The sequence below is a fragment of the Megalobrama amblycephala genome, linkage group LG7, assembly GCF_018812025.1.
Source record: "Megalobrama amblycephala isolate DHTTF-2021 linkage group LG7, ASM1881202v1, whole genome shotgun sequence".
Classification (NCBI taxonomy): Eukaryota; Metazoa; Chordata; class Actinopteri; order Cypriniformes; family Xenocyprididae; genus Megalobrama; species Megalobrama amblycephala.
The window spans coordinates 4981613-5006653 of NC_063050.1; the positions used below are offsets into that span (position 1 = coordinate 4981613).

The following is a 25041-nucleotide window of genomic DNA, read 5'->3' on the forward strand; positions in this document are numbered from 1 at the left end:
CTTTCATGTTGACTGTAAACTAAACAGACTCCATTTTAATTCATTAAGAAACTAAAATATATTCTTTCCATATAAACTGCCTCTGAAATTGGGCATATTTCACTCAAGTATGTGAACACAATCACAGTTCTGAAACATCATCATCATCAAGGTAAACCAACTGAAGGTGAAGTGTGTGATTTTCTCAATGTTAAAACAATGACGTTTTAAGAAGACTGCTAACTGTGTGGGTCAGTTAGTCACATGATGTCTAAAAGTCCTTTATCATCTGATAGTGCTTTAGTCTTGTCTTTTTAACATTTATTGTAGATTAACTAGACAAGCTTGTTTCTCTGGCCATGACCGGTGCAGTTCCTGTGTCCTCCAGCAGAGGCCGACAGCAGCTCAAACTTCAGAGCCCCCATCCGGCTCCAGTTTGTTGGTAAAGACTAGAAGGGATACAACAACGTATACTGGGCATGTGCACATTAATATTGGGTCAGTTAATTACTGTATTTGCATAATTGTAAGGGTAGGTTTAGGGTTGGGGTAGGTGTAGTCGTTAAAAAAAAACAATCTGATAAGTAGCAAATTTTGCCTCACTTCTTGTCAAATTCGGGCCCGTTTGTCCCCAGAAGAAACCCAGGGCAAACTCCTTCTGAAACACCTCCAGCAGCTCCGGGATTGGTTCCCATCTGGCTGGAGCGACAGGTCAGCCAGCCAATTAGATCTTCATCATGTTTACATGTATGTTTTTCAGTGTTGCCAATTTGAGAATTTTGCCACCAAATTTAGTGATTTTCTCATTGTTCCAAATGTGAATGCCACAAAACTAGTTCCTTGAAGGAATAAGAGATGCCGCACTCCAAAGATGATATGCTTTCCACATCCGGTTGGCTCAAAATTACTGCCACCAATGGTTTAGACATCCTGTACCTTTGTTATCTTGAGCTACCAGTTGAAACTATGGGTATCATCCTGCCAGAGTGTGATTTCCTAGTAGTCCGGGATGCACAAAGCTCCTCTGCTGTGCCAGCTCTCATTGACATGAATATCATAGGCAGATGCAGACAGTTAGTTCATGCTGAGTTCGATACCACCTTAGGAGGGGAGTTGCAGTCTGACTGGAGAGATGCTTTCCAGGCAAAAGTGCCAGTCGCCAGAGTTCATTACCTGAGGGTTGAAAACCGTTGTTGGAGCCTGGAAATTCACCTTTACCTGGGGGCTTGATCATGGTACCTTGTGTACACTGTAAATCCATTGTTCCCTTTCAAAGGCTACACTCAAAGCTGCGCTTGGCGCTATGGGAACGTCTTTAGTCGTGACCAGCTGTGAATATGTGTCAAACAAAAGGCTATATTTATAGATAGCTTGACGTCATTGGAATTCGTCGTAGGCGAGGCTATAGGCTAATTAGATGAACCGCAGGTGCATCAACAGGTCTTTTGTCTTCAGAGACCATACTGTGAAGTATGTGTGTGAAGCAGCTCTGCTCAAACTCTTTCCTTCCTTCATCACTTTGTTAGGAGTTAGATTTTGACAGGCAACTTGTCCCCTTGTTCCTTTTTCAACTCTGTCTGACAAGTGAAAAGTGAACACACATATATATTTGAGACAAAGTCATGGCTGAACAAAGCAAACGGTGTGTGTCTCCGTGTTTGCGTTCCATCTCCGAATCGGACACACACCAGTATTGTTTTGTTTGTTTGGGGAAAAGCACGCTGCCCTTGCGTTGTAACAGGGCGAGTGCGAGCACTATGAATGTTCACAGTTGAAGTGCTTCGCATTCGCTTTGCTTATTTCAAAGGGGTAGCACCCACAATGTGATCGTGGGGCTCACGTGGCGATCTGGCTTTGGCGCGAGAGACGGGTTCATCCTTATTGCTCTCTCTCTCTCTCTCTCTCTCTCTCTCTCTCTCTCCGGATGTCCTTTTACCGGGACCGAAGCGTGCTTCTGCGCTTCTTTGGCTCGGGCAGAGGACACTGAAGTGTTTTCAGTTGGAATGGAATAGAATGTGAATTTGTCCGTCTCTGTGCATTCCTCCCGTGACTGCTCTGGGCGGTCATTCAGCGCCTTTTACAATGTAGATTGTGTCAAAGCAGCTTTACATTGATAACTGGTACATTATTTTGGCTGCACAGCAGCTCTTAAAGAATAGTGTCAATGCAGGCAGATCAAAGCACTGTTGAATATCAAACGTCAAGTCAAATGTCAAGTGTCCCCAACTAAGCAAGCCAAAGGCGACAGCGGCAAGAAACCCAAACTCCAACAGGTGACATCAGGTGGCAAACAGGTGGCAAATAGGTGTTAAAATGGAGAAAAAACCTTGAGAGAAACCAGGCTTAGTCGGGGGGCCAGTTCTCCTCTGGCGAATAGTGCTTTGTTACGATTCAGGTTGCTATCATAAATCTGATAGGATCACAACATTCAAAGTATTTATTTCAGTTCCATCCAGTTGAGGTATTCATCACGCCGGTATGGACGGTTTGTTGAGGAACTGTGCTACTGGCTGTCGTGTTGATGATGTCTTCACAATGGATGATCTAGTTGACTCGATCTCTGCTGATACTTCAGGGCTGCGTTGTGGTCGTGTCAAGGCGCAGGTCCTTGGTCTCAGCTGGATACGGCCCGGATCTGGTTGACTACGGTAAACCTCGGGATAAACAGAAAGACTAATATTAGCGTAGATGCCATTCTTTTTCTGATGTAACGAGTACATATGGTGTTATAGGAGTGTTCCCGGTTGCAGCTGACCTAATTTATGCAGCCTAATAATCCTTTAACGGATTTGAAAATATAAATTGATAATGTGTTATGTGTATGCCAGGTTAAAGAGATGCGTTTTTAGTCTAGATTTAAACTGACAGAGTGTGTCTGCTTCCCGAACAATGCTACGAAGATTGTTCCAGAATTTGGGTGCCAAATAGGAGAAGGATCTACCGCCTGCGGTTGATTTTGATATTCTAGGTATTATCAGCTGGCCTGAATTCTGAGATCGCAATAAACGTGAAGGACTATAATGCATTAAGAGCTCGCTCAGGTACTAGGGAGCTAAACCATTTAGTGCTTTGTAAGCAATTAGTAAGACCAGCTGTAATTAGTTTAAAATCTATACAATGTTTAACAGGAAGCCAATGCAGTGATGACAGAACTGGGCTAATATGGTCATACTTCCTAGTTCTAGTAAGAACTCTAGCTGCTGCATTTTGTACGAGCTGTAGTTTATTTATCAAGCGGGAGGAACAACCACCCAGTAGAGCGTTACAGTAGTCTAGCCTTGAGGTCATGAACGCATGAACTAACTGTTCTGCATTTGTCATTGAGAGCATATGTCGTAGTTTAGATATATTTTTAAGATGGAAGAATGCGGTTTTACAGACGCTAGTAACATGGCCTTCAAATGAAAGATTGGTATCAAAGAGCACACCCAGGTTCCTAACAGACGACGAAGACTTAACAGAGCAGCCATCAAGTGTTAGACAGTATTCTAGGTTACTGCGTGAAGTAGTTTTTGGTCCAAAAATTAGAATCTCTGTTTTTTCTGAATTTAGTAGTAGGAAATTACTGGTCATCCGATTTTTTATATCAGCTATGAATTCCGTTAATTTTGTGAATTAGTAAGTTTCGTCAGGGCGCGAAGAAATATAGAGCTGAGTATCATCAGCGTAACAGTGAAAACTAATGCCATGCTTCCTAATGATATCTCCCAAGGGTAGCATGTACAGAGTGAAAAGCAACGGTCCTAGTACTGAGCCTTGCAGTACTCCATATTGAACTTGTGATTGATATGACATCTCATCGTTTACTACTACAAACTGATAACGGTCAGATAAGTATGATTTGAACCATGCCAATGCAATTCCACTAATGCCAACATAGTTTTCGAGTCTATTTAGAAGAATATTGTGATCAATAGTGTCAAATGCAGCACTAAGATCCAGTAACACTAATAGAGAGATACAACCACGATCTGATGATAAGAGCAAATCATTAGTAACTCTAATGAGAGCAGTCTCAGTACTATGGTGCGGTCTAAATCCTGACTGGAAATCCTCACAGATACTATTTCTTTCTAAAAAGGAACATAGTTGTGATGAAACTGCCTTTTCTAGTATTTTTGATAGAAAAGGTAGATTCGAGATCGGCCTGTTACTGACTAATTCTCTAGGATCAAGTTGTGTTATTTTAATAAGAGGTTTAATAATAGCCAGCTTAAAAGTTTTTGGTACGTATCCTACTGATAAATGTGAATTAATAATATTAAAAAGAGGATCTATGACCTCTGGAAGCATCTCTTTCAATAGCTTAGTCGGCATAGGGTCTAACATACATGTTGTTGATTTTGATGATTTAACAAGTTTAGACAATTCCTCCTGTTCTAAATTAGCAAATTAATGGAATTTTCCCTCAGGGACACTACAATGCACTGTCTGACAATACTGTAGTAGACGGTTGCATGGTTATAATTTTTTCTCTAATATTATCAATCTTGCAAGTAAAGAAGTTATTAACGGTAAAACATTGACAGCCAATCAGAATAAACAGAACATGATTGTGTGTCAGTGTAGAGGCTAACAGCTAACAGTAACAGTTATTCTGGTGAACAGACCTTTAACATGACAGTCATTGATCACTGTGGCACACAGTACCAGAGTCAAACGCTTGAGCACACATGACTGTTCTCAATTTGATACGAAGACTTCTGCTCAAATTGCAATAATTAAACAACAGGAAAAGACAATGAACATGATCTTTAAAACTACAAATGCGCAGAAAATCACCAGCAGAAACATACTGAGAGAAAAGAAAGAGAACAAAAAATGTGCAACATGAAAGTAAAGCAGTCATTACTGCTGTGCTGTTTGGAAACATCAGAAATTGAAGCTTTATTTCTCATTAATATAGCCACTGTATCAAATAAATATCTAGGATTATGTTTGTTTTCTACTTACAGATTTAAAACATAAGTAGATCTAGCACTTTTTAAGGCCTTTTTGTACTCAATCATTCTCTCCATGAAATGTGAAAAACCGCTAGTTTTGTTTTCTTCCAGCTGCGCTTCATTTTTCTGTCTGCTCTCTTAAGGGCCAGAGTGTGCTCGTTGTACCACGCTGTTGGACTAAAATTTGATTTGTTTTATCTAATTTCAGCAGAACGACAACATAAACCCAGATAATTTGATTTGAAAAGAACCAATAATTTGATTTGAAAAGAACCAATGTTTGTGCTTTTCATTGTATTTGCCCTTTTGGTGATCAGATCTTTATCCTTTGCTGTTGTTTTAGAAACCCCTTGTATACATAAATAAATAAATAAATAAATAAAAACTTAACTGTGGCAGTGTTTTAAACCTTATAAATATTGGTTTAAACTCAAATTCTGTAACACAAAAGCTGTTGCACTGTGACAAGTTTCATAGTGTCATGTCTGTGAAGAATTGCTGGACTGAAGAGATTAGAACATGTAATAAATGTCTTGTTTGCTTTGATAGTTTTAGTATGGGATGATTTCTCAGAAGAACCTTGCTCTGTTTTTCTCCTCATTAGCCATTTGAGTCTTTAGTGAAATGATCTATTGTATTGTAAAATAGTAAACATGGAAAAAAATGAGTAATTGCTCTTCTAGTTCCTTTTTCTTTATCAAAATAAATATAGACTTTTTTTAAATTTAAATATACAGCTGAAAATGTCCTGATGTTTGGGGCGTAGATTGCCAATTTTTACTGGTCTGATCATGGTATAATGTTAAAAACTTTATAAAATGTATTTCTTGTATAGCCCTATAAGGGAATATGAGACATTGTATAGACACTTTTTTTAAACAAGGTTGATATAAACTATATAATTGTATTCTATCTGCCAGACACACATTGAACTGGAATCATTTTGATGATGTTTTATATATATACATAGGGAAAGGAAAGGGAAGGAGGCCTTCGCATGTGATAGTTTAGTTGACACTTCAGGGCTGCGTTGTCATCATATCTAGGATAGCATAGATGCCATTCTTCTTATGATGTAGCGAGTACATCAGGTGTTATAGGAAGTGTTCCCGGTTCCGGCTGACCTAATGTATGCAGCCTAACAACTTACATGATTTGAATTACAGAAGTAGATAATTATGTGTTATGTTATGTGTAATGCAAGTTTAAAGGTCCCGTTCTTCGTGATCCCATGTTTCAAACTTTAGTTAGTGTGTAATGTTGTTGTTAGAGTATAAATAAAATCTGTAAAATTTTAAAGCTCAAAGTTCAATGCCAAGCGAGATATTTTATTTAACAGAAGTCGCCTACATCGAACGGCCAGTTTGGACTACATCCCTCTACTTCCTTCTTTAATGAGGTCACTAAAACAGTTTTTTGACTAACCTCCGCCCACAGGAATACACAAGAGTTGCGTTTGTAGAGTGTGTTTGTCGCCATGTCGTCGAAACGCTGTTATTTTCATCCCGCAGTCCAATCACCGGGTCTGATTCCGGCTCACATTGATAGGGTAAAATTAAAGACATGTTTACAATAACACTGAGCGCGTGCATCTCCATGTTATGGTAAGAGGCGTGACCTTTCCGGGCAAGATGCGCTCAGAGCTGTCGAATCACAAATCAGGAACCGCTGGCACAATCAGAACTCGTTACGTATTTCTGAAGGAGGGACTTCATAGAACAAGGAAGTCATCAGCCCGTTTTTATGACAGTGGAAACAGCGGTATACAGATAAGTAAATTATGTGAAAAATACTGTTTTTTTACACGCGAAACATGAACACATGTTATATTGCACACTATAAACACAATCAAAGCTTCAAAAAACCACGAAAAACGGGACCTTTAAACAGATGTGTTTTTAGTCTAGATTTAAACTGACTTACCCCCGGTTTCACAGATGAGGCTTAAGGTAGTTCCTAGCCTAAAATGCATGCTTGAGCTAGAGCGGGGGCGGAATGGACAGCCTGGAAACTGAGGGGCAGACGGCCAGGGCGAAGGCTGGACAGACAGCCAGGGCAAATGTTCATAGACGGCCTCCTTAGCTGTGACAGGACAAAGCAAAAGTTCATAGGCGGCCTCCTTAGCCGTGACAGGACAAGGCGAAAGTTCAAAGATGGCTTCCTTAGCTGTGACAGGACGGGGCAAAAGTTCATAGACGGCCTCCTTAGCCGTGACAGGACAAGGCGAAAGTTCAAAGATGGCTTCCTAAGCTGTGACAGGACGGGGCAAGAGTTCATAGCTGGATACCACTGACACCTCTAGAGGGTCTGCAGCGGATGCCGCCACCTCTGGAGGTTCTACAGTGGTACTATCCATAAACAGGGAGGAATCATAAATGGCCTCTGTGGCTAGTTCTGGACAGTCAGAAAGTTCCAATACAGCCTCTGTGGCTGGATTGAGACAGGACGAGAGTTCATTGACTGGGAGTGCATCACTGGACGCTACCACTGCGCAAGGAGCTGAAGCGAGTGCTACTGCTTTGTGAGGTTCTGCAGTATAAGCCACCACCTCTAGGAAAATTGCAGTAGCCACTGTAACCGCCAAAGGTTCTGCAGCATCATCCACCACCTCTGGAGATTCTGCGGTGGTATACGTGGTCCAGATACACCGTAAAGTGACCCCCATTATAGGGACTGTAGAGGACAGAGGAATTATATCAGGAGCAGAAGGGCAAAAATGAGTGGGTCTAGGGATACTAGCTGTGCTTACTGGCACCAGTGGTGGATCCTCCATGCTGGATGCCAGCCCTTGATGTCTGATGGCTGGTTCCCCTGACAGAACAGAGGAGGTTTGCGGTACACCAACTGCCCTAGGACATGACACAGGGATGAGAGACAAGGCGTGGAGAGGTTCTAGAAGGTCTAATGAGACGAGACATGGCGAGGCTTTGGAAGATCTGATGAGACGAGACTCTAGAAGATCTAATGAGACGATATTCTGGAAGATCTGATGAGACGAGACTCTAGAAGATCTGGTGAGATGATGCTCTGGAAGATCTGATGAGACGAGATGAGGCGAGGTTCTGGAAGATCTGATGAGACGAGGCTCTGGAAGATCTGACGAGAAGAGACGTGGCTCTGGAAGATCTGACGAGAAGAGACGTGGATCTGGAAGATCTGACGAGAAGAGACGTGGCTCTGGAAGATCTGACGAGAAGAGACATGGCTTTGGAAGATCTGACGAGACGGGACGAAGCTCTGGAAGATTTGACGAGATGAGACAAGGCTCTGGAAGATCTGACGAGATGTGGCTCTGTAAGATTTGACGAGATGAGACAAGGCTCTGGAAGATCTGACGAGACGAAACGTGGCTCTGGAAGATCTGATGAGACGAGACAAAGCTCTGGAAGATCTGATGAGGCGAGGCTCTGGAAGATCTGACATGACAAGGCTCTGGAAGATCTAACGAGATGAGTCTCTGGAAGATCTGATGAGATGAGACAAGGCTCTGGAAGATCTGCTGAGACAGGAGCTCAGAAAAGCCCTCCAGGGCGCTGACTGGAACGTCCTTTTTGGTCATGTTAAGGCTGACAGGAAACTCTGGGACGACCATGAGGCTGGAATTAATGGAATTTTTCCTCAGGGACACTACAATGCACTATCTGACGCAATACTGTAGTAGACGGTTGCATGGTTATAATTTTCTCTCTAATATTGTCAATATTTTAAGTAAAGAAGTTCATAAAGTCATTACTGCTGTGCTGTTTGGAAATGTCAGAAGTTGAAGCTCTATTTCTCGTTAATTTAGCCACTGTATCAAATAAATATCTAGGATTATGTTTGTTTTCTTCTTAGAGATTTGAAAAATAAGTAGATCTAGCACTTTTTAAGGCCTTTCTGTACTCAATCATTCTCTCCATGAAATGTGAAAAACCGCTAGTTTTGTTTTTTTCCAGCTGCGCTTCATTTTTCTGTCTGCTCTCTTAAGGGCCAGAGTGTGCTCGTTGTACCACGCTGTTGGACTAAAATTTGATTGGTTTTATCTGATTTCAGCAGAACGACAACATAAACCCAAATAATTTGATTATCATAAAAGAACCAATGTTTGTGCTTTTCATTGTATTTGCCCTTGGGTTGATCAGATCTTTATCCTTTGCTCTTGTTTTAGGAAACCCCTTGTATAAATAAATAAATAAATAAATAAATAACTTAACTGTGGCAGTGTTTTAAACCTTATATATATTGGTTTAAACCCAAATTCTGTAACACAAAAGCTGTTGCACTGTGACAAGTTTCATAGTGTCATGTCTGTGAAGAATTGCTGGACTGAAGAGATTAGAACATGTAATAAATGTCTTGTTTGCTTTGATAGTTTTAGTATGGGATGATTTCTCAGAAGAACCTTGCTCTGTTTTTCTCCTCATTAGCCATTTGAGTCTTTAGTGAAATGATCTATTGTATTGTAAAACAGTAAATATGGGAAAAAAAATGAGTAATTGCTCTTCTAGTTCCTTTTTCTTTATCAAAATATATATATATATATATATATTTTTTTTTTAAATTTAAATATACGGCTGAAATTGTCCTGATGTTTGGGGTGTAGATTGCCCATTTTTACTGGTCTGATCATGGTATAGTGTTAAAAACTTTATAAAATGTATTCCTTGTATAGCCCTATAGGGGAATATGAGACATTGTATAGACACTTTTTAAACAAGGTTGATATAAACTAAATAATTGTATTTTATCTGCCAGACACACACTGTAATGCAGATTTTTCCTTGTGAAACCAATTTCCTTATTGTGGTCCATTTCCATATTTAACATTTGAAAATATACATTTAATTTATGTTGAATGAACTTTTCTTTTCCAACAGATATTTACCAAGGCATCTAGAACTCCATAATGGACATTTAGATAAACACACAGAGGAGGAGCTTGAGAATCTGACAGATATATAAAGAGTGTTTGTGTCAGACTGAATAACACAAACGGTGAGTTACTGTTTTATTCTTCACTTAACAGAATATTCTAACATTTATACAACTTTCAGAAAATAAACATGTATTAAAAATATGCATAAAATTAAAATGTTTATATTACTTTCTAGATTAAATCTCTTTCTGTGAACTACTGAGGACAGATTCAGAAGATGGCAGTAAGTTCATCTGCTTCCTTTATTGTGTCAATTACTCTGAACTCCTGATTCACATTTAACTTCACTTTGATTTCATCATTAAACGTGTTCACTTTTCTCTCTGTGTCTCTTGTAGATGATACTGTTTTTCGTGGCTCTTCTCCCAGTTGTTTCGGGGCGTGACTGTACATTAATGCCATTCGACTGTTCTGACCTTTATAAAGCAGGGCAAACAGTCAGTGGGATTTACTCCATCTATCCAGCAGGTGACGTTCCTGTTTGGGTTTACTGTGACATGATCTCAGATGGGAAAGATGAAGATAAAGGAGGATGGACGGTACGAATGTGACTTTAGATCATTAAACACACATCAGAACATACATTATGAATCATATCTTCTATATAAACCCATCACAGGTGATTCAGAGGAGAATGGACGGCAGTGTGAATTTCTATCGGCCGTGGAATCAGTACAAGAGAGGATTTGGGAATGTGGAGAGCGAATACTGGCTGGGTAAGATCTCACAGTGAGTGTCCGTTTGTGTGGATGATCATGTGTTTGGATGAACATGTTCTTCATGTGTGTGTGTGTGAACAGGGCTGGAGAACATACACCAGCTGACACGTAACAGGAAGTACATGCTGAGAGTGGATCTGGAGGACTTTGAAGGAAGGAAAGGTTTTGCTCTGTACTCGTCCTTCTCTTTGGATTGTGAATGTGCAGGATATCAGCTGAGTGTTTCAGGATTCACTGATGGAGGAGCAGGTATAGGACACTTTTGTGTAGATATTCTTATTTATGCACTTTCAAATCTTTTTGTAAGTTCACTTTTTTTAGAATGTAGTCAATTTCCAGACTGTTCATTCACTTAGAAAATGTAATTTATGGCTTTCATTTTTAAAATGAGGCTTACATGTGTAAATGTTTAAAATCTTGGAAATCTAATCAGTCTGACAGTGGGCAGTGTGACGTGTTGCTCTGATAACATATATTATATGGGTAAAATGACATTTGCTGAGAGGAAAACCCCTTGTTTATTATGAAACCTATCCTATTAAGTAGGAACGGGACTCTTTTATATATCAAGTTATTTCTTAATGATGCTCTTCTTCTCTGCAGGCGACTCTTTATCTAGCCATAATGATCAGAAGTTCTCCACTTTTGACAAAGATCAAGACCTCCATGAAAAGAACTGTGCCAAACTGTATCTTGGGGCATTTTGGTACAATACCTGTCACCATGCAAACCCCAACGGTGTGTATTTATGGGGAGAAGATGCTACTCATTACGCCATTGGTGTTGTTTGGTCAACCTGGAAGAATTATGCTGTCAGTATGAAATCCATCAGCTTGAAGATCAAACGAGTGTCTTAGAAACATTGATGAAGATACATTTTCTCTTAACTGTGCGAAAGAATAAATCATGTAAGTCAGTTCTTCAGATTTACTATCCAAATGATTTGGTATTAATTGGTAATTTTTCCTGGGGTGCACTTATAATAATGATTTTTACATTAAAAAATGGTCATAATTTAGAAATAAAAAGGCATTTTTCCTACCCTGATTTTATCCTCTGATTTGAGCGCTCTGTTTTAAGGGGCGTGTCTGCTGTGAGACTTCAGTGTAAACGCCCACTGCTGTGATTGGCTGACATCTTTGCATATGAAATAGCCAATTATTACTCTCTCGAAAACTTTTAACACGTTTTTACTATTACAGCACTCAAGGTTAACTAATCATGAAAAATGTTGCATTACATTTAGTTCTCTGGCATGAAAGGTTGATGAAGATTCCCAGCTAACAGAATTTTGTTATAAGAATGTTCTCTAAATATTCAGTGTTGGTTCTGGGAACATTAAAAACGTCCAGTTTTCTTGACGTTACAGGAATGTTTTTATAAGGTATAATGTTCCTCAAACGTTCTTTCAACTTAATTTTGATCTAAAATTCAACATTGTAGGAACGTTGATTTGTAACATTCCAAGAACATGAAAAAGTCCTTAATGTTGTTTAAAGGTTAGTATGATGTTCCTGAAACATTCTTTCAACTTAGTTTTGATTTAAAACTGGATGTTTTTGATGTTCCCAGAACTAACACTGAATATTTAGAGAACGTTCTCATAACAAAATTCTGGGTTCTTCATGTGAACGGCCCAAAGGTGTTTAACAATTAGATTTTAAATTAAAACCAATAATGTTTTAAAACAGGGCATTACTGTGGTGTTTTTGGTACTTTAGTGAGTGTGAAGAGGCGTTGGATCAAAATTTGAACATAAAATGGGTTGTGAATCTTCATGTTGACTGTAAACTAAACAGACTCAGATTGATATATAACTTCCATTTTAATTCATTAAGAAACTAAAATATATTCTTTCCATATAAACTGCCTCTAAAATTGGGCATATTTCACTCAAGTGTGTGAACACAATCACAGTTTTGAATCATCATCATCAAGGTAAACCAACTGAAGGTGAAGTGTGTGATTTTCTCAATGTTAAAACAGTGACGTTTTAAGAAGACTGCTAACTGTGTGGGTCAGTTAGTCTAAAAGTCCTTTATCATCTGATAGTGCTTTAGTCTTGTCATTTTAACATTTATTGTAGATTAAACAGACAATAAGCTTGTTTCTCTGGCCATGACCGGTGCAGTTACTGTGTCCTCCAGCAGAGGCCGACAGCAGCTCAAACTTCAGAGCCCCCATCCGGCTCCAGTTTGTTAGAGAGGACCGTGAGGATCCTGTCGAATTTGACCCAGCGCTCCTTCTGCTCGGCCTTTGCCCCCGTTTGTCCCCAGAAGAGACGCAGGGCGAACTCCGTCTGAAACACTTCCAGCAGCTCCGGGATTGGTTCCCATCCGTCTGAAGGAAGAGAGCGACATCAGTTCATATTTAATTGTATTTTTATATTTAAACATGCTTGGCTTTTTTTAGTTATTAACAACCATACAAGACAAAAAATAGCTGTATGTACCGGAGAGCAGGCCGTGAGCGTGTCGCGTACAGTCGCTGGCGTGTAGCGCGGCGTTGCGAGCCGACTGCAGCAGGTTGTAGAGCAGCTGGCAGCCTCTGTCGGTGGATTCGACGCTGTCCTCGCCCTCCATCAGCCTCAGCAGCGGCACCATGTGTGGCAGAGACAGCGGGCCCGACACCACAGCGTCTGCGACACAACACTGGCTGTAAACTCCCTCAGACTCGCTGTACGAAACCATCGCTATGTGACAAACACTCACCGTCGCCCTCATTCAGGGACTTCATGAAGGGCTTGAGGCTCTTTTCGAAGGTCACGGCGCTTTCAGTGTGACTGCGTCTCAGCGCTCTCCATGTCATCTCCAACCTGACCACCTGTAGTACAACCTTTATATTAATAACATTGATGGGGACGTATAATGCCCCTTTCACAAGATGTAATATAAGTTTGTGAAGTTTCAGCTCAAAATCCCCCACAGATCATTTATTATAGCTTGTCAAATTTGGGCGTGAGCAAAAACACGCCGTTTTTGTGTGTGTCCCTTTAAATGCAAATGAGCTTCTGCTCCAGAAGAGGGCGGAGCTTTAACAGCTCAACAACAACAAAGCTGGAGAATCTCACACAGCCAAAATGAGGATTGTCAGTAACGGTGTTCAGCCTTACATTGTTCAAACTGGAGTCGACACTGATGGAGAGACTCAGGAAGAAGTTACAACTTTTAGACGTTTCTGAATGGTTAGTGGATAAATTGATGTAGTTGCTGTGGAGTTGATTCAACTCATCCACTAGCATGTGCCGTCATGTTCATCTTTTGTGCTAAACCCGTACGGACGTATCACGTTTTCTGGTTTGGTAGATGCACCGGGGACCTGATTATAACACTTAAAAACGGAAAAAGTCCAATTTTCATGATATGTCCCCTTTAAAATTACAGTGCCCTGCATCATATTTGCTGAATGAAGTTCTTGTTTATATATTTTGGGGTGCCGATTCCTAAATCACAAAATATTTTAGCTTTTTTGCTTTTGATAACCATTTGTGTGGTGAATTATCCTTTCAACACCAGGACAACTGCCACAAAGACACCATTCTTATCTTCCTCTGAGACAGATCACAACTACTAGAACAAACATCCTCATTTAAATAATTAATGAGCAGAATAACGGGGCGGGGCCTGCTTGAGTTAGTTAGTAGTGTGTTGAAACTGGCGGTTATGGTAAGGGGCGGGACATTTCCCAAACACCAATCACAACACACTGCTCCAGCCGACCAATCAGAGCACATTGTGCTTTTCAGAAGGAGGGGCTTCATAGAGACAGGAACTAAACAGAGCATTACTGACAGACTGGGAAGAGAGGAGCTGCAACAATGGAGAATATGAGGAAAATAATCAACATTCAAGCAGAGCCCAAATTTTGTGATTTTGTGAACTGGACACCTGCGGCAGCTCCAGGGCCTTCATGACGGCGGAGAAGGCGTACAGATCTTGCGTGGTGTTGCGCAGCTCCTGCGCCAGCTGGATGATCCTGTGCAGCACCGTCGCCCTCTGACCCACCGTCCCCGTGCAGCCCAGCAGATCCACCGCGACGCCCAGAGCCAGGATGTGATGCCTGATGGGAAGACAGCATCATGATGACATCATCACGCATCACATGACAGCAGCGGGAGCGTGGCGACACACACCTCTCCAGCAGGTCCTGCCTGAGCTGACCTCCGTGCGGCAGCGTGACCAGCTCCAGACCGCTCTCAACTCCCATGATCCTCTTCTGCTCCGCCGTCACACCCGTGACCCGTGCCACCTGAGCCAGAGCGAGTGTGTTGTTATTGTTAGTATTGTTTGTTTTTTATTCAGTTTATTTCAACTCAATGGCTCTGTTTCATGGATAATAACCTGGCAGTTGACGCTGAGCATGTGCAGTGCGGTGGTTCTGGGGTCGTTGAGCGTCAGCAGCTCTTTGACCTTCAGCAGGACGCTCTGATCCAGCGGACGGTTGTTGTCCGGCAGCAGGAGCGAGCGGAACTCATCCAGGCGGAAGCAGGACGTGGTCTCGGTCTGCGGCCGCTCGAAGCACCAGTCGCGCTCGTCCCCCTCGCTCTCTCTGCGCTCCTCCTCCAGCTTCTGCGCCTCCAGGAAGCCGAAGCTGGTCTCGGTGAGACGCGCGCGACTGGTCCACTTCTCCTGAGCGCGGAGGCGCGCCGCGTGACCTTTGGGCAGCATGGTGATGGGGACCTGCGTGAGGTCAAAGGTGAGTTCATTTCTGTCATGCATTGAATCTAATTATGATTTCTGTTTCCTAAAAACACTGAGCTCGACATGAAACTCAAAGAACTTCTGCAGTCTGATGCTACTAATAATCTCGGTTGGACCACATTGACTTCCATTATATTTCCTCTCATTTTTTCTATCACTATGTTCCCAAAGGGGCTCCGTACCATTGATATAAGTAATTTGTGTAAGTAAACAGTTGATTTTGATGTCATGTGGACTTCAGATGGCATGCGCTCATGAACTCTCACCTGTGGCACCAGCTCACCGTACAGACCGCCGGGATCAGACTCCGGATCGGACTGAGTCGGGGTGAAAACGATGGAGATTCGCAGTGGTTTGGGCGGCGCTCGGGAATGGAGCTGTCCATCGGAGCCGCGCAGAGGAGAGCCGCCGAGGCCCGACTGACTGGGAGGAGCGGCACAGGAAGCGGCTGGGCTGAGTACAGGTTCACTTCCTGTTCGGAACACCGGGGAGATGGGGGCGGGGCTGGACTCCTGTGACGGACTGGACTGAGGTACACCTGCACAACAGGAAAAAATCAGTCTGATCAGATCTCAGATCAGTTTTTAAATATGTTCAGTGTGTGTGTGTGTGTACCTGTGCGGAGGTTGCTGTCAGATTGTGCGGACTGTAGAGACGGTCTCCCCACTGTCTCCAGATTAGCAGGCTGACTGCCGCTCCTGCCACACACACAACACACAACTATGACGACTACACACACACACAACACCGTTAATATGACAACTATACACACAGTGTGTTAGACATGTGCCTGATTGTGTATCGCAGTTCTTTTTTTAATTGCAACTTTTTTTTTAACACAAAGGAAATTATGAAAAATACCAATCATAATGACATAGTGTGTGTTTACCTGAGCAGGTTGTTGACCTGCAGCGTGTCTTTCTGAGAGGAACTCAGGCTCCGCCTCTTGCTCTGACCTCGTGACAGAGTGGAGGAGCTCGACGACCTCGCAGCCTGTCGCTCGCTGATGATGCGCAGGGGCACAGTGCGCGTGATTGGCTGAAAGATGATGGCGCCGATGGAATTCGAGATGGGACGCCGTCCGCCGACGTGAAACCGAATTAATGCTGGGATGTTATTGAACTGATCGTTCTCAAACTGAAACAGCTCCCGGGTGTAACCCTACACACACACACACACACGTCAGACTCAGAATCTGAGCGTTCGTTCACATGGCGAAAGCTCAGACGGATGCCGTACCTGTTTGGGTCGCAGCACGACGCGTATGATTTTGAAGTGCATGGGCTGGTTTTTCCACATGCAGCTCAGGACGTATTCACCTGCGCTGGAGCTGGAGTCGCGCACCAGAAACTCTCCGTCTCTAGACAACAGATGCTCCGCACCCTACACACACACACACACACACACACACACACACACACTTTTCAAGCAAATGCATGCACTGATATCAACAGATAGTGAAGCTTCGTGCCAGTAATTGAACACACTTTTGTCATTTACAGTACAACAGCACTGCACAGTATAAACAAACTTGATTTATTTGTGAAGATTTTATTTCACTGTGAACAGAGAACAAATGGTTTAAAACTGTGGTTTTCAAACTGGAGTATTGTTTATTAAATCAATAATCAATCAATAAATAAAAATTTGATAAATAAATAAATAAAGACAAACAAATAAATTAATTAATAAAATAAATAAGTGAATAAATAAACAATAAAATAATTAAAACAAATAGATAAAAATTAGATCAAATAAATAACTTAAGTGAATAAAAGAGTAAATAAAACAAACAAATAAATGCACCAATAAACAATTAAATAAATAAATAAATAAATAAATAAATAGAAAAAACATAAGGTAACATAACAAATACAATTTTAAACATATCAATAATAATAAATTGAGCCTTTATACAAGAAATTATGTAGATGCCTTTTGAATTTTAGGATGGATGCCCCATGATCATGTTTGGGGGTTTGTAACTTATAAAATATTGAAAACCTAAAGGAATAGTTTTTACAAAAATGAAAATGCTGTTTCAAACCCGTTTGCTGTTTTTGATGGAAACTTGTGTCTGTTCCTCACACAAAAACATCATATGACCTCAGAAGACTTGGAAAAAGGCTTGATATACTTTTGTGATTCTGATTTGCTCTTGGAAACCATGTGACCACTTTGAGTTTTTCATAAGAAAAAGAGCTGCGTGAACATGCTTCAAACATTCCTCATTTTGTCTTCAACGTACTACAGGTTTGGAATGACATGAGAGTGAGAGGTTTTTGGGTGAAGGATGGCTTTTACCGTAGTATCGCACAGTAACGCACCTCGCGCTGCAGCTGTCCATGATACCAGGCGTGACTCCTCAGGTCTTCAGTGCTGAGTTTCAGTTCCTCCTCCAGCTCTTTCTTCAGAGAGTCCATGTCCTTCAGGCCCGAGAACACCTTCAGAAACATCACAATAACACAATGAATAACACAATCTCAAACCAGTGCTTTGTGTTGAGTTAGCATGATCCTACAGCTTGACCGGTGTAACACACTCACCTGACTGATGAAGGCCGACACACTCTTCCTCCTGCTGCCAAAAAGAGCACAACATATATGCTTTAGCTTTCTTTACAAAAAAAGTAATAGAATTATGTTTTTCATTTGTATTTTTTTACATTTATTTCATTCATGCTTTTTGCATACACTTTTATCCAAACTTTTTATGCAAATTTCACGTGATCTGGTCCAGTTGATTCAGTCACAATATTTTTGACTATATTTACGTCAAAAATACTGGGAATAAATAAAAATAAAAAAATCTAAATAAACCAATTTTATTAAAAAAAATTATATATATATATATTTTTTTTATTTTAGGCAAATCCATTGTTTTTAATGCATTGGTCCATTTCGAGGTGTATGTTTCTTTGTTTAGATTAGTTGAAAGAAACCATCAAAAATATACATTTAAGTGTTTATTATATTTCACTTTATCTATTTTCATCTGTATTTGCATTTACAATACATATCTTTAAAATTTTTTCTTTAAGATTTTTCTCCACTTCAGCATCACTTACACACACCAAAACTTACAGTTTTATTCTTATCTATAATCTGAAGGTTTTTACTGTGGGGTTTGTTCATATATCATTCGCCTCATATATATTTAACAGTTTAATTCCTAAAAACATGATGAAAATGTTATTTTTTTTCTGTCTGTTGACAGTATTTTCTGATTTATGGAGTGATAAAGAGAGAAATCCAAAATCCCCTCTGTAAAAACCTTTAACTCTACTATGTCAGCAAAACCAAACAAGAATTTTAAATCTGGCTTTATCCAATGTTCAGATTTATGTGCTGAAAAAGTAGTGCAAATTATGCAAATTAGTGCATATTTGATTAGACGATTGATTAATGCCTCATTTGCGTAATTAAACATAACATTTCAGAACTTGTAATACAAAATTTGTCTTATTGTTTTGTGATTAATCAACTGGAAAAAAGTATAGGGATATCTATTAGTTTAAATTTTGCCCTATTCATTTGTTGTGCCTTGCTTTAATGTATTTTATTCATTTTACAATGTTACAATGTTAATAATGTTGCCTTGGTGACATATATACAGCAGAATTTTGCCACAACAGCAATGAAACAATGCACAAAACATAAAAGAAAACCAAATGCTGATGTTTGTACCACATAAAAATATGCAAGATCAACAGACAAATTTCAGGACATGCACTCACAAAGTCAAACTGTCTTGCCCTGTTTCCATCCACCACACCCTCCTCCTGCTCAGAACGCTGATTCGCTGATAGTACAAAACTACGATAAGCTCTTCTTTGTGTTTAATAACTTCACCGTTACATTTAAGACCTCTGAGAACAGCAAGGTAAAGCAATGGCAGATCACTGACATTCAGAGGTGTGTTTTTAAATAGCATTTTAATGGCGTTTCCTTCCCATCTCGCAGCCAAACCCGCTGCATTGTGTCCTCTGGACATCAGGGAATGTCCTGGGATCAGTTGCCATGGAAACGGATGTTATGGGTTCTGGATTCAGGGTCAGGGTTGTCAAACTCTCAAAAAAACAAATAAAACTAAAGCTAAAAACTCGTTAAATGTACTTTTTGTGTTGTTTTCTAGTACAAATGTCTAAACATTGTGAAAGATAAATTTACTTGAGAAGCAAAATGACTTTAAGTCTTGCTTTCTGAAAAATGTATCAAAATTATAGAGTATATATATATATATATATATATACATATATATATATATATATATATATATATATATATACAGTACAGTCCAAGTTTGGAACCACTCAGATTTTTTATGTTTTTAAAAGAAGTTTCGTTTGCTCACCAAGGCTACATTTATTTAATTAAAAATACAGTAAAAAAACAGTAATATTGTGAAATATTATTACAATTTAAAATAACTGTGTACTATTTAAATATATTTGACAAAGTAATTTATTCTTGTGTTGGCAAAGCTGAATTTTCAGCATCATTACGCCAGTCTTCAGTGTCACATGATCCTTCAGAAATCATTCTAATATGCTGATCTGCTGCTCAATAAACATTTATGATTATTTTCAATGTTGAAAACAGTTGTGTACTTCCTTGATGAATAGAAAGTTCAAAAGAACAGCATTTATCTGAAATACAAAGCTTCTGTAGCATTATACACTACCGTTCAAAAGTTGGGTTCAGTAAGAATTTTTATTTTTATTTTTTTGAAAAGAAATTAAAGAAATTAATACTTTTATTCAGCAAGGATGCATTAAATCAATCAAAAGTGGCAGTAAAGACATTTATAATGTTACAAAAGATTAGATTTCAGATAAACACTGTTCTTTTGAACTTTCTATTCATCAAATAATCCTGAAAAAAAATATTGTACACAAATATTTTGTACAATTGTACACATTAAATGTTTCTTGAGCAGCAGATCAGCATATTAGAATGATTTCTGAAGGATCATGTGACACTGAAGACTGGAGTAATGATGCTGAAAATTCAGCTTTGATCACAGGAATAAATTACTTTGTGAAATATATTCAAATAGAAAACAGTTATTTTAAATTGTAATAATATTTCACAATATTACTGTTTTTTACTGTATTTTTAATTAAATAAATGTAGCCTTGGTGAGCAGACGAAACTTCTTTTAAAAACATTAAAAATCTTAGTGGTTCCAAACTTTTGGACTGTACTGTATATATATATTACCATGTTTTTTGTCTAATGTTGTTTTGTTTATGTAGTATCATGGAAAACCATAAATACCAATATTAAATTACATTTATTTAAGTAAATTAATATTTAAAACTAATATATTAAAGTACATACATTATTAAAGTGTACAATATGTTATTAAAGTATAGATTATGAAGTACCATGTAGATACTCGGTGAAACATCTCAAGTTTTCCAAAGTCATAATGTTTCCTGAAATCACAAACTTGAGTTCACCAACCCGCATAAAACCAGCTAATGCTAAACAGCTTGTTTCGATGACTACTTACTTTAATAAAGTATATAAAAATTACAGCAAAATTACGACATTAGAGCAACAATTTTTTTTTAACAACACATATATCAAAGGTCTCAGTTGCAGTTCTGCCCTTCCCATCGCAAACAGCAGGATAATCATTAACAGCGCCGGAGTCAGTGCGGGAACATGGACAACCAGCGGAAACTTACCTGGAAAATAAAAGCTATTCCTATTCTGGAGTTTCTCATCGAGAGATCATGATCCGAGTGTTCTTCTTCTTCTCCAGCAGATTATCCCTCACAGCTGACGAGTTCACACACGCTCCGCTCCTCCCGCGCGCGAACGCGCACGCGCCGCTATCTCTCGCGCATTCCTCGCATTCCGCGCGCACTCACCTGTGTGACGCAGCCCGAGGCCCTGAAAACCCGCAACCCGACTAACATGCTCGCTCTCCGGCGCCAGAGTGAGACCTGTGTCGGCTTGATTTGACGACGCCCCGTTTCGCCGAGTTTAACCAGCGCCGCCAGAGACACGCGCGTTGCGCAAGACGCCGCGTTCACACCATGTGCGCGTTCACAAGAACCCAAAGCCAAGACATATTGCGAAGGAGGAAAGGGAAAAAATCCTGACAGTAAACTTATGTTGTAAGTGTATTTGTATAGGTGAGACTGGAGCATGTTGTCAGTTTCTCTGGGTGACTAATTTTTTGAAGACGTACCTTAAAATAAAGTCTAGTCACACTATTAAGTTGTGCCAGCAAAATGTAGCCTACAACAATTCACGGACATTTCAGCTAAAATACTATGCTTTTTTTCGAGATTTCGTATATATATATATATTAGCTCCAAGATAACCTGAACCACTCACGCTTGAAAAAAACCCTGCACTCCTGACTTGCTAAACTTTTTCACTGATGTAAAAGTTTTTGGAGGAAGATCTATCTCTTCTTTAGAAGATGTATATTTTGATTTAAATCATGTCTTCACGTACAAATACACAAGTTAGTCACCAAAGCCAATTTTACTTGCAGTTGGAGCTTGTTTAGTGTCAACTCAGAATAAATAAGTAGGATGAATTAAATAAGGTGTGGTCATGAAAAACCTGAGTTTGAGTTTGCTGGAGGGGGCGTGGTCTTCATCACAGAGCTGGAGGCAGGAGGCGGAGACTCTCTGGTTGTCACGGCGACGCAGTCGCGGCACAATGCTGTGACGGAAGAGGTCAGTGGTTTTGAACAGGTCAGCCGTTGACGTCCGGGAGTACTTCCGGCTCATTGTGCCAGTGGAGATATTCTCTGAGGAGGGAGCACCAATTCTGCCATTACGTGGTGCAAGGTCCAGCCAACAAATATATGTTTTGCTAATGTTCATATCTGAACGTTCAAAATGTTTTCTTGGTTATGCGAACGTTAAGGTAACATTCCATTTGGTCGTTCTTCAAACATTATGGGAACGTTATTTGAATGTTCTCTGAACGTTCTGAAACAAGTAGTAACATTTAAATACTAAACACTAAACATTCCAGAAAAAAACGTTCCAGGAACGATAAATAATGTTTTTGTGCTTATGTTTTGAGAACATCATTAAAGACCACATTCTGAAAAATAACTAAAAAATAAACAAATTTACGCAGTAAAATATGCGTTTTCCACTGAAACATTAGTATACTATAAAAAACAATGCATTCTGTGTAATATTATTTGTCGTTTACAAGAAAGTAACCTATAGGACACTTTCTAGAAAATGACAAATATTACCCAGAATGCATTGTTTTACAGTATATTACAATGCATTCTGGGTAATAATATTTGTCGTTTTCGGCACAGTAGCCTCTTTTCTTAAAATGACAAATATTACCCAGAATGCATTGTTTTACAGTATATTACAATGCATTCTGGGTAATAATATTTGTCGTTTTCGGCACAGTAGCCTCTTTTCTTAAAATGACAAATATTACCCAGAATGCATTGTTTTACAGTATATTACAGTGCATTCTGGGTAATAATATTTGTCATTTTCGGCAAAATAGCCTCTTTTCTTAAAATGACAAATATTACCCAGAATGCATTGTTTTACAGTATATTACAATGCATTCTGGGTAATAATATTTGTAGTTTTCGGCAAAGTAGCCTCTTTTTCTTAAAATGACAAATATTACCCAGAATCCATTGTTTTTATGGTATAGTACTGTTTCAGTTGAAAACGGTATTTTACTGTGTAAATTTGTTTGGTTTTGTTTCAGTTATTTTTTAACTCTGAATGAACATCCTATTAAGGTTACCGGAGGAACGTTTGTCCATAACGAACGTTTGTCCAGAACCTTGCCAGAATGTTGCCTGTTAGCTGTGAACAGTGCTTTTGTGGATCTGCGAGTGTTCACCTTTCTCCGGCTGTGTTTTCTGCTGCTGTGACTGAAGCTGCATTATGATGGTTGTTCTGTGATCTGGATCTTCGACTCCCATCAGTCTAAGATCCTCGTCAGTTACAGACAGGAGACCCTGCAAACACACAGCATTTCACTGCTCGATCTGCTCTGTGACAGATGATTTTAAAAGTGCAAATATTCCACATGCACTGTAAAAAATATATGTTTGCGATTTAGTTATTTCAACATATTTTTTTCAGTAGAGATGGATTGTCCAGACCACAAGAAATTTTAAGTATTCTTGTCCTCAACTAGACTGAAAGTTGAGTGAACAAGTATAATTGTTGTTTTAACTCAAAAACATAAGTTGAAACAACTTCTATAGTCTCTCAATATAAAATGCATGTCAGATCAACTGGACACTTAGAGAGAAAGTGAATATAGCACAAACTCATATACCTCGAGGCCGTAGTACTGTTTCTCCAGGGCGCTGGTGTACTGCGGCAGTCCGATCTGACTCAGCCAGCGCGCGATCGAACGATTGTTCATCTCTCAAATATAGAGCTCACGGACAGGGTGCTTCATTAACTGTATACAAAACAAATATATGGAAACAATTTCCCCCACATAAGCAAAAAATACAATGCTTTTGTTAATCTTAATTGTCATAAAATGTCAAAAAAATGACTAAGAGATAACATAAAACTATTTTAATAAAGATACATAGGCCTAAACGTATTTTCAGTATCTCAGTAATCTCGCATAGTATTTCATCATTTAGATTTTTAACTTTTTATCTCATAATTTTGACTTTTTAACTCATTGTTATTATGACTTTATATTATAATTTTGACTTTTCATGTCATATTTAATAGGTCTACGTCATTTATGACTTTTTATGTTAAGACTTACCAAAGCATGATTTTTTTTTTTTCTTCTCATGTGGATGTATATTGTTTTATTGGAAATTAAATGTTCTTGCGTTTCATTATTCTTCAGATCAGTATTTTGTGAAGTCTTTTGTTGAAGTTTTTAAAGACACAATATCATCAGATTTAAAATTTTGGGGCTTTCCAGGTGAAAAAATACTATAGTAATTTATAGTAAATACTATAATGTTTTTGAACCACACTGTAGTAAAGTACTTGAATTAATTTGTTGTGGTAATTCTATAGTTGCTGTGATAATATAACAGCTATATATAAACAAATTACTTTAGTTTTCTACAACTATAGGGTATATTATACTACAATATACTACAGTTTACTGTAGTAAAAACTAAAGTCTATTACAGTATTTATTACAGTTAATCAGTTCACTATTAATACTACAGTATGCATTCATTAACAAAGTGTTGTAAATACTATAATATATAATATACTTCAAAAACACTATAGTATTTACTATGAAGTTTGTCTGTTCGTCTAGTGCAGCCAAATTTACTTTTAGCAGATGTACACATTTAACATAATTCCTACCTGTGCTGTAAAACTCCTCTTCTGCTCTTATTTTCTCTCTTTAGGTCATCGTTTGTTTCTCAGTATTTGTTATTTTATCTCTATTTCTTTCTCTTTGCGTTTGATTTCCAGCCGCCGCTGATGGAGGAACCTGAGGCGCTGCGTTCTGATTGGCTGCTGCAGCAGCTGTCCTCTCTCTCAGCCAATCACAGTGCAGGAATCTCCGTGTGAAGTTACGGCCTCGGTGTGCAGGTTGAGACACATTTAACGATTCTCAGAAGAACATCAGATTGTCTCAGGCCGGCGGGTGTGAGAAATTATCAGGTAACGCTTCTGGTCGAACGTGATTCTAGTCATTCTAAGGTAGTGGGTTGATTGATTCCCACGAACAGAATCAAATATGACTGTTAATCACTTTCGATTGAAGGATATGGAAATGTGATTATCATTTATTGGGGCTCTTTTAGTTGTGATTCAAACC

At 39.2% G+C, this 25041-nt stretch overlaps 2 protein-coding genes and 1 pseudogene across 7 annotated transcripts; 1 reads left to right on the forward strand and 2 right to left on the reverse strand.

Annotated features, from left to right (window-relative positions):
• Positions 1 to 95: 95 nt before the first annotated feature.
• Positions 96 to 24726, reverse strand: sh2d3a (SH2 domain containing 3A). 6 transcript variants are annotated; one of them, XM_048195049.1, is made up of 17 exons: positions 24582 to 24726; positions 23563 to 23691; positions 23119 to 23236; positions 21844 to 22033; positions 17803 to 17836; positions 17584 to 17700; positions 16496 to 16639; positions 16146 to 16417; positions 15872 to 15954; positions 15523 to 15794; positions 14897 to 15235; positions 14689 to 14804; positions 14444 to 14615; positions 13268 to 13379; positions 13009 to 13194; positions 12698 to 12896; positions 96 to 361 (listed from the first exon to the last, which is right to left on the reverse strand). In XM_048195049.1, the coding sequence occupies exons 2-16, from the start codon at positions 23650 to 23652 to the stop codon at positions 12721 to 12723; spliced, it is 2421 nt and encodes an 806-aa protein (XP_048051006.1). In that variant the 5' UTR covers positions 23653 to 23691; positions 24582 to 24726; the 3' UTR covers positions 96 to 361; positions 12698 to 12720. The 6 variants fall into 6 exon arrangements, with proteins under 6 accessions (XP_048051006.1, XP_048051007.1, XP_048051005.1 ...); XM_048195050.1 differs by lacking the exon at positions 96 to 361 and having other exon boundaries at positions 12363 to 12896; positions 17803 to 17833; XM_048195048.1 differs by lacking the exon at positions 96 to 361 and having other exon boundaries at positions 12363 to 12896.
• Positions 2634 to 3702, reverse strand: LOC125271182 (annotated as a pseudogene).
• Positions 9970 to 11595, forward strand: LOC125271168 (microfibril-associated glycoprotein 4-like). Its single transcript, XM_048195169.1, has 5 exons — positions 9970 to 10060; positions 10176 to 10376; positions 10457 to 10553; positions 10638 to 10805; positions 11160 to 11595. The coding sequence occupies exons 1-5, from the start codon at positions 10055 to 10057 to the stop codon at positions 11411 to 11413; spliced, it is 726 nt and encodes a 241-aa protein (XP_048051126.1). The 5' UTR covers positions 9970 to 10054; the 3' UTR covers positions 11414 to 11595.
• Positions 24727 to 25041: the final 315 nt, after the last annotated feature.

What these genes read in the sequence shown, in the direction of transcription:
- LOC125271168 (XM_048195169.1), top strand. An exon ending in GGAGAGCGAATACTGGCTGG is followed by an intron (nt 10,554 to 10,637) that starts GTAAGATCTCAC and finishes GTGTGTGAACAG; the next exon opens with GGCTGGAGAACATACACCAG. An exon ending in ATTCACTGATGGAGGAGCAG is followed by an intron (nt 10,806 to 11,159) that starts GTATAGGACACT and finishes TCTTCTCTGCAG; the next exon opens with GCGACTCTTTATCTAGCCAT.
- sh2d3a (XM_048195049.1), bottom strand. Translation starts at nt 23,652, where the DNA reads ATGAACAATCGTTCGATCGCGCGCTGGCTGAGTCAGATCGGACTGCCG. An exon ending in ACGGTGAGCTGGTGCCACAG is followed by an intron (nt 15,236 to 15,522) that starts GTGAGAGTTCAT and finishes GACCTCACGCAG; the next exon opens with GTCCCCATCACCATGCTGCC. An exon ending in AGGCCCTGGAGCTGCCGCAG is followed by an intron (nt 13,380 to 14,443) that starts GTGTCCAGTTCA and finishes GTTGTACTACAG; the next exon opens with GTGGTCAGGTTGGAGATGAC.